The 9,366-nt window shown below is 44.9% G+C and overlaps 1 protein-coding gene across 1 annotated transcript; it reads right to left on the bottom strand.

Moving 5' to 3' along the window:
• Positions 1-449: 449 nt before the first annotated feature.
• On the bottom strand, positions 450-6,192 carry LOC109741343 (FRIGIDA-like protein 3). The gene is made up of 3 exons (XM_020300417.4): positions 5,383-6,192; positions 1,375-1,547; positions 450-1,291 (listed from the first exon to the last, which is right to left on the bottom strand). Exons 1-3 carry the CDS (start codon positions 6,053-6,055, stop codon positions 641-643), a joined length of 1,497 nt encoding a protein of 498 aa, XP_020156006.1. The 5' UTR covers positions 6,056-6,192; the 3' UTR covers positions 450-640.
• Positions 6,193-9,366: the final 3,174 nt, after the last annotated feature.

The raw sequence follows: 9,366 nt of genomic DNA, 5'->3' as shown, positions 1-9,366 counted from the left end.
GGCGCGTGTCTCGCTTGAAGCAGCGACGCCCAAACGGGCGTTGCAAAATACACAGTAATTTTTCTGAGTGTGCTTATTTGTGTGTAAGTAATAAAAAGTAAAACATGCATAGTATCTTATTGTGCACAGTGACTAGTACTAGTAGCCAGTAGTACTCCCACCAGAAAAGTAACAAAGTCAGTGGGATTACACCAGTGAGCGCAGCCTAATCTAAAAAAAAGTAGTGACCATAGCCGGGAGAACAAATGTGCGTGCACTGCAGCGCAATATGGAGCAAGCAGCGGATGGGCTGGCTTTAGGAAAGAGGACAGGACGTGGTAGTGGGCCTCATCAGCACACGTGGTCGGCAGCCAGTAGGCTGACGCGTGCATTTTATCAGCGGGAGGAAAGGATCTTCCGACAAACTAACAGGCCCAACACACACAAAAACAAACAAACAAACAACCAAATAAAAGAGACCACAAAAGTGCTGATGTTATACTTAGATGTGAGATATTATCTCACATCTAGATGACATATAGTCACACCCTTGTTAAATATACATAGCGGCAACTAAAGCATCGATAGAGATATATACAAATATAATTAGCATCTAAGCAGGTCTCCGTAGAAACCAACGCCTGATGTCAGGTAGCATCATCTACGTATTATACTTCGACATATTAGACAAAGAATAACTGTAAGATGAACCCTTCTTATCGGATGCTCGAGAGACATACGCAAGGGGATCTTCAGAATAGAGCTTTGACCTTGATGATGCGCTGGCACCTGGAACGCTCAAACCACCTGGTCTGATCGATGCCAAATTATAGAAGTCTGCCACGCCGCCACTGTACTGAGCCTGAACAGATGAAGCAGCCAGGGTCTGATTCTGGATGCCAATGGGACGCTGGTTCCCGGAAGAAAGCAATGGATTAGGAGCGGTAGCTGGAACTATGTTATGGCTAGAAACAGCTTGGTACTTGTTCGCAACTCCAACTGTAGGGAAGCTCTGCCTTAACATGAGCTCCTGACTCGATGTTCCTACCGGGCGGGTGTTCTGGCCTAAGGAACCTTGTACGGCACTCTCTGGAAGCTGTGGTCTCTTCCTGGAGTCCAGAATGTTCTTACTAACTTCACGAGCAGCTGCAGCTGCAGCATTTGCTGCTCGCTTTCTCTCTGCACTTTGCAGATCCAATAGTGTCATTCTGTTGTTAGCTTCTTCCAAAATAGGCAGTTCTTCTAGTTTGTGTTCTTTAATGAACTTCTGCAATGCTCCGAGCAATGTACGCTCTTTTGCATCACCTGCATCCTGCCGAAGCATTTTAAGAAACGACAATTCAGCCGACTATGAATACATGATGTTCATAATAGATGATACTGCAGCAGAGCTACCTGAGAGGCAGGACCGTCTCCCCTGATGCGGATCATGTTCCCAGCATTTTTCGCATCATTCACATATGACCTAAGAATAGGCAATAAAGGATATTTGTGCACTAAATTAAGAGCTTGGATAAATTTGACTGCATCGAGCTGTTTGCCTTTGTTTATCATTGCCTGAGTGAGAACTGGTGCAAAGACAACATGCGGAGATTAATATTCTCATCATCTCAGCTGATAGAACTAACAAGGTGGAACCGAAAATAACATACAATTGACTCTTACAACATAAAGCTCACACCAGAAGGCTACACGATAGAATGAAGTGAACAAACAGACGCCACACACAGGCCGAACAAACAAGAAAATCAGATATAATTAAATCTTCTCATCTATGTCACTTAATGTTGGGCAGAGCTGTATTCGATACTCATCGCCTTCCCAAAAAATGATCCAAAGATATGCTTAAAATACCAAGTACAGTATAAAAAGTAGTACTCCCTCCGTCCGAAAATACTTGTCACAGAAACGGATTTATCTAGATGTATTTGTGTTGTAGATACATCCATTTTTATCCATTTCTCCGACAAGTATTTCCGGACGGAGGGAGTACAATCTAGGGAGAAAAGGGAGAAAAATGGAAATAAACGATGAATTGAACTAAAATTCCGAACTGAGCACGTAGAATCAGAACAGCACCAAGTGCCTAGGGAAAAAAGGAGAAGAAAAAAAGGCAAAGAACAATGATGTGAACTACAATTCCCAACTAGAAGTGTTAGCATGATTATACATTTATACAAGCAAATCACAAAATAGATCAAGAAATATGTTATGTTGGACAGCTGAACACAAAGCAAAAGTGAAAAGATTCTCAAATAGAGAATTTAGAAGCAGTTAGCAAACTAATACAGAGAAATAAACTGCACACTAACAAAGCCATGAGGTCATGACTCAGGCAATGAATGGGAGCAATTGCAGTATTCACTATATGCCAATCAGTCTTGGGAGTTGTTTTACAAAGGTGTCATCACAGCCTCACAGGTCACATGATGCAGTCTACAACATACAAATTTAGTGTATAGAGTAAATGAAGAGGCCTAAAAATCTAACAGCAAAATCAGAGAACAATATTTAAAAGTTCAACAATAATTCATGAACCAAGGCAAGTTAGCAACTGAAACCAGTATGATATGAACAATAACCAAATCAAAGATTAGCTGACATAACCATGAGCACTATACAAAACTGCTAGGAGGTTTTACAGAACAGTATAAAGCTAACAACAATCTCCAAAAGAAAACATATCATTTGGGGTTTCTCAGAATGAACGGTTCAAATTTAATCCCTTCGACCCTGCCTTACACTTACGTTATAAACTCACTTACAACTAGTAACTAGACTCCAAAGATAATAAAGCAAAAGTAAGTGAGGTTATTGGACAAGTCCAAGACGATCGCGGATAAACTCAGCCTAACTGATATAGGACAATAAGGCTCAGCTTGTACTTGCTCAATCGTGTTATGCTGAACTTATTTTATAACCGGGTGCTACATAAAAATAACCATGAAAGCAGGAAAGAGTTAGCTACCAAACGTTCAAATAGAGAAAGGCTGGTTGGGCAAACAGAATTATTATAATCCACCACAATGCCAAACGTGCCCTAAGAGCCATTACGCATCCCCTGGAATAGCTCCACCTACTATTTGGTGTTGAAGCTTAAAAGATAATACCAAGAATGAAACAGGTTCAGTTCATCCATTAGCATAGAGTCATGGACATCAGAATTAAAGAATGGCGGCAGCATTCAAATTTTCATATACCTAAATTAAAATAGCCTTCAGTTAGGACTTACGAGTGACCTTGCAGAAATAAATAGCGTGTAGCAATCTGAATCAGAGTGCCTTAGGGAGAAAAGGAGAAAAGAGGAAAGAACAAGAATGTGAACTACAATTCCCAACTAAGCACATAGATTTAGCTCACAGAAGTGTTAACATGATTATACAGGCAAATCACAAAACAGATGAAGAAATATATTATATTAGACAGCTGAAAACCAAGCAAAAGTGAAAAGATTGCTCAAGTAGAGAATTTAGAAGCGGTTAGCAAGCTAAGACAGGGAAATAAACTGCACAGTTACTGAACAAAGCCATGGGGTCACGACTCAGGCATTGAATGGGAACAATTGCAGCATTCGCTATATGCCAATGCCAATCAATCCCAACAGTTGGGAATCGTTTTACAAAGGTGTCATCACAGCTTCACAGGTCACATTATAGTGTTCAAAGTACAAATTAGTTAGTGTTTATTCCATCGCACTTATTATGGAACGGAGGGAGTACATGAAGAAGCCTAAAAATCTAACAGCAAAATCAGAGAACAATCAACAATAACTCATGAGCCAAGGCAAGTTGGCAACTGAAACCAACAGTAACAATGTACGATATGAGCAACACTCAAATCAATGCTAGGAGTTTTTACAGAATAATCTCCAAAATAATACTTATCATTTGGGGTTTCTCGGAATGAACGGTTCATATTCAACCCTTCTGCCTTGCCTTGAACTTACGTTACAAGCTCACTAGTTAATAGACTCAAAAGATAACAAGTGAAATAAGTGATTTTATTGGATAAGCTCAAGATGATCGTGGATAAACTGACATAGGACAATAAGGCTCAGCTTGCAGTTGCCTAATTGTGTTATACTGAACTTGTTTCATAGCGAAGTGCTGTGGATAAATACCCATGAAAGCAGGAAGGAGCTGGTTACCAAACATTAAGATAGGGAAAGGCTGGTTACGCAAACAAGATTATTATAATCTACCACAGCGCCAAAAGTGGCCTAAGAGCCCTTATGCACCCAAGCAATATTTTGGAGTTGAAGCTCAAAAGATAATACCAAGAACATAAACAGGCTCAGTCATCCATTAGCATAGAGTCACGGACATCAGAATTGAAGAATCGCAGAAGCATAAAATATTTCATATGCCTAAACTAAAATAGGCTACAGTTAGGACTTAGGAGAGACCTTGCAGAAAGTAAATAGCATGTTGATGAAACATCGACCCAAAGATGCAGATGAAACAACTGGACACAAAGAAAAATACAAGGATATAGCAATATATGCCTCCCAAAATAATATCAACATTACATCGACCCAACAAATCCAGGAAGATGGTAGGTGGGTAAACCAACATAGAAATAAAACTACAGCGTGAGAATAAAAGAAATACTAATAATAAAATACATGATTTAAGGAGCAAGGGCAGATGACAAATGTCCTATGAAATCATGATATTCCAAATGAAAAGTTCAACATAAAAAATTAATATAGTACTTCCAAGTGCCGTCAACCTGAACAACTTAAACATAGCCAATCAAAACCATCAGACACTAATCTGTGATATCTAACTGCAAATAGATCATGATGGTGAAGAGCTTTAAAAAAATGCAAAAGCATCATCGTTTCATCCTGTACCTCGACAAGAGCATCTCCAAAATGCATATTCACAAACAGCTCCAGGTTGCATGATTTAAATGCAAATAAAATAAAATATGCAAGAATCACCACGGGGAAGTTCTAACAGAACATTGTGTTGCAGTCTGGCAATATCTATTGATAACAGAGTGTTGGATTCCTGCTACTAGAATATTGGCAGTCTACTCAAGAAATGATTAACATAAAGGTTACCCCTGGGCACTATTGCTAGCCATACCTGGTACCAGCTTTGTCAATAAAACTAGCTTCAATGGACTAAAAAAACCAGCAAGAACGAGAAAAGTGAGCCGCAGGTGCTACTGTGATGATAACCACTGCTCATATTTCATGGCTAGCTAGTAGAAAGCTAGATGAAGATGAACCAAACAAATCGCCTAGCCCTTGCATCCTGTAGCTTGTGCTAGCTAGAAATACTTGCTTAGCTAGGCATAGTCAACGGAAGATGCAAACACACATTTACTGAACAACATGGTTGCACAGAGCATAATGCAGTTCTGATTTTCCTAGGCGAGGAAAATGTGACTTACCTGGTATATGCTTGTCGAGGTCGAGGCCAAGGCCGAGGAAGATCTCCACGGCGCGCTCCCGGCTCGAGATCGACACGACCAGATCGAGCACCTGGGCGGCGCCACCAACATCCTCCACCAAACCAAATACCCCGATGAGAAGCAGAAAGGCGATCGTCTCATTCTTAAACAGCGACTGCTCCTCGATCCGCTTGCTCCGTTTCCAGTCCGCTGCGACAGCCCTGGCCTCCTCTCGCGCCTCCGGCGACGGCTTCACGCCGAGCGCGCGAATCCGGTCGAGGAGGTCGATGAGCAGGCGGCAGGACACCTTGGATTCACCGTCCGCCTTGCCATTGGTCGGAGGCGAGCGGCAGAACCCCGCGGCCGCGGCGAGCACCAGCAGCCCCGGGTCGGGGGCCACCAGCAGGGCGGCATCGAGCGAGCGAGCGGGGTCCCGGAGCTCGTCCCTGTGCTCGGCGAGGTACGCGCGGAGGCCTGGCCCGTCCATCCCGGAGCAGAGCAGCTCGAGCTGGGAGAAGCCTTCGAGGCGGGAGGCGAGGGTGGAGTCGATTGTGGTGGCATCGGAATAGAGGGAGCGCCATGCGGAAGTGAAGGCGGAGAGGGCGGTCGAGTAGGTCTGGAGGGAGGCGACGGCGTCGAGGACGGAGGGGTTCGGCTCTCGCTCGGCGGCCATGGCTGCAGCCAGCGCCGGAAACCCTTGGCTCTGCCTACGGGGTCTACGCTAGCCGGTGGGAGGAGGTGGAAGAAGCAGGCTGGATGGAAGAGGCCCACGTTGAGTAAGAGCCCAAGTCATGTACAGGCCTACAGTCCAAGATAACAAAGAGATGTGGGAGCAACTAGTTAACGAGCGCTCCTTCGGGAGCCTCGCAACGATCAGCGCCACTTCGCGCTCTCAGCCATTCGCCACGTGTCGCGCTCTGGACGTTTCCTTCAGATTTTGTTTTTTTTTCCGCACGCGTTTTCGGCTTTTTAAACGGTTTTTTCCCGGTTTTTTTCGACGTTTTGGTTTTTCCCCGGTCTTCCTTAGCGTTTCGACAAAAAAAATTTACGCGAAAAAACGCGTTTAGTTTTTTTTTCTTTCGTGAAAAGTCACGTTTTTTTTTCGCGAGAGTCACGGCCGTGCCTTTCGGAAACGAAAAAAAAGGCGTTTTCTGTTTTTTTCTTTCGCGAGAGTCACGGTTTTACTTCCGCGAGAGGCACGGTTGTGCTTTCATGAGAGTCACGGCCGTGCCTCTCGGAAAGGGAAAAACAAAATACGTTTTCTGTTTTTTTTTCTTTCGCGAGAGTCACGGTTTCGCTTCCGCGAGAGGCACGGTTGTGCTTTTGCGAGAGTCACGGCCGTGCCTCTCGGACAGGGAAAAAAATACGCATTTTCTTTTTTTTTTCTTTCGCGAGAGTCACGGTTTTGCTTTTGCCAGAGGTACGGTTGTGCTTTCGCGAGAGTCACGGGCGTGCCTCTTTCGGAAAGGGAAAAAACGCGTTTTCTGTTTTTTTTTTCTTTCCACGAGAGCCATAGTTTTGCTTCCACGAGAGGCACGGGCGTGCCTCTTTCGGAAAGGGAAAAAACCGTGCTCCCGGTTTGGTTTTTTCATCCGGTTTTTTTCGTGAAAAAAAAGTTCGTCAAAACCTATCAACATGGGATCTAGTTTTGAAGATCTCGACGTGAGGAATCCAATGGTGAAAACGGTTTGAGATTTGGACGCACGGTTTAAGAGATAAAACGTTTTGAATAAATGAATCTACGAAAAAAGGGAAAACTCCCGGGTTGCGACAAGTGGTGCGCTGCATGTGCGCCACTTGTCATGACCTAGGAAGATGAAGTGTTCTTTGGAACGAGTACTCCTTAATTAGTGATTTCGAAGAGATGTCCATGCCCATCTACATGTAGCCCAACGAGCCTAAAAAAGACCCGTTTAGCCAGTGACTGCACCGAGCGACAAGCAAGACACGAAGAGCGGAAAAGCTCTTTCACGAGCGAGCGTAGCAACGAGCGATCCTAATCTTTCTCTCCCCCCTGATTTTAAGGTGGGCACGCTCGAGATCTCCTCTAAATCTCTCTCCCCCCTGATTTAGCGTGGGGCAGCTGAGATATTCCCTCTAATCCTCTCCCTACAATTTAATCTCTCCTGTTATTTCTCTCTCCTTCCTGTTTATAAGGAAAGTGCAGCTGCATGCGACTGAATATTGTTTCCTAACCGAGCCTACCAACCTGGTCGGAAATCGCTCACTGCGACGCGCGCGCGCATTAGCATCGCCCAAGAGTACTACTTCATCAACAAACCCTGATGCGCGTAAGGCGGGGTCGCGCCAGGCGCAATGAGTATCCTAACTTGAAACTGCCGCGGGGCTGACAAACCCGCGACAGTTCACGAGCTTCATGACCTCACGAGGCAACATGCCCCCTCTATCTTATGTATTCTTGAAACTCAAATAGAGGGCTCGAGAGTGGAGAATCTAGTAGGTACTCTAGGGTTCAATAAAAGTTATGCTATTAGCAGTTCTGGTAGGAGTGGTGGAATTGGAATTTTTTGGAAAGATGAAATAAAAGTTGAGGTTATCGGTTATTCGGAATATCACATAGATGTTACGATAGAAGACCTAGCTGAAACACAGTTTAGGGCCACCTTCGTCTATGGAGAGGCCCAGGTGAATGAGCGTTACAAGACGTGGAACATGCTCTGTGGCATTGCGGGGGTCAGCAACCTACCATGGGTGGCCATTGGCGATTTTAATGAAGTCTTGCACGCGCATGAGCACGATGGAGTTGGTCAGAGAAGTCAAGCTCAGATGGATGCATTCCGGGATACACTGGACATATGTGGACTGTCAGATATTGGCTACTCAGGCTCCAACTGGACGTTCGAGAAGAAAGTAGGCGGAGGCACATATACGAGAGTGAGATTAGACAGAGCTGTCGCCACTTCAGAATGGCTCTTGGCCTTCCCCACAGCCGAAGTGGAACACAAGCAGGCGGCTACGTCCGACCACATACCAATACTACTCCGGCTGCACGAGGTGCATGCATGCAGGAGGGCCCCGCGGGTGTTTAGATACGAGCAGTGTTGGGAGCGAGATCCTACACTCAATGATACAGTCAGCGCCAGTTGGGCTAGGAGCCAAGGAGATACAGTGGTAGCACTATAGTCAAAAGTGCAGAATCTGTCGGGCGATCTAGGAAAGTGGGAACGCTGCCACTTTGGGAACATCCGTCAGGAGATCAACTCATTAAAAAAGCAGCTGAAAGAACTGCGTGAGATCCAAGGGCGATCTGGGCCATCACATGCAGAGGTTAAGGTTGCAGACAGACTGGTTGAGTTGTATCATCGCGAGGAGATATTATGGCGTCAGCGAGCTAGGCTGGACTGGATGGTACCCACGACCTCTTTTTGCTCCATATAAACGAATTTGAAAAAGGAAGAAGGCTTTAGCTCCCTTCCATTGTCTTGGGTCGAAGATCAAGCGTGAACTTCTCCCTCATCTAAGGTTGGGTTGTGGATAACAGACTTCCCCTTGGGCCGGATCTTCCCAAGTATAACACGATCCATGAGCGATATCAATGCAGTGACGACGGGGACAAGAACACTTATTTTTTTATTTATGGGCCAGCCGGCGGAGACGGAAAAACCAGATTAAAGCTCTGTTACGTCCGAACGGAGAGATGACAGATGATACCGTTCAGATGGAGGCCTTGACAAACACCTTTTATAAAGATCTCTATACGTCTGAAGGGGTCCAAAACATGCAACAGGTGCTCAATACAGTTCCATGCAAGGTCACTCCAGAGATGAATGACATGTTAAATGCACCATGCACACAAGCTGAGGTCAAAACGGCGCTGTTCCAGATGTTTCCGACAAAAGCACCTGGCCCGGATGGTTTTCCTGCGCATTTCTTCCAGCGACACTGGGAGGTATGTGGTGATGAAGTCACCCAAGTGGTCCTTAAAATAGTGGAGGGAAAGGAGACGGCTGAGTGCATTAATGA

This window comes from Aegilops tauschii, chromosome 4, assembly GCF_002575655.3.
Source record: "Aegilops tauschii subsp. strangulata cultivar AL8/78 chromosome 4, Aet v6.0, whole genome shotgun sequence".
NCBI classification, from domain to species: Eukaryota; Viridiplantae; Streptophyta; class Magnoliopsida; order Poales; family Poaceae; genus Aegilops; species Aegilops tauschii.
The sequence above is the reverse complement of the archived record's forward strand: the minus strand, read 5'-3'. Positions and strand labels throughout refer to the sequence as shown.

Excerpts from the sequence above, each read along its gene's own strand:
- LOC109741343 (XM_020300417.4), bottom strand. The coding sequence starts at position 6,055 with ATGGCCGCCGAGCGAGAGCCGAACCCCTCCGTCCTCGACGCCGTCGCC. Across the intron at positions 1,548-5,382 it reads CCTCGACAAGCATATACCAG|TTCTCACTCAGGCAATGATA; the intron begins GTAAGTCACATT and ends TCTTTGCACCAG. Across the intron at positions 1,292-1,374 it reads GAGACGGTCCTGCCTCTCAG|GATGCAGGTGATGCAAAAGA; the intron begins GTAGCTCTGCTG and ends ATGCTTCGGCAG.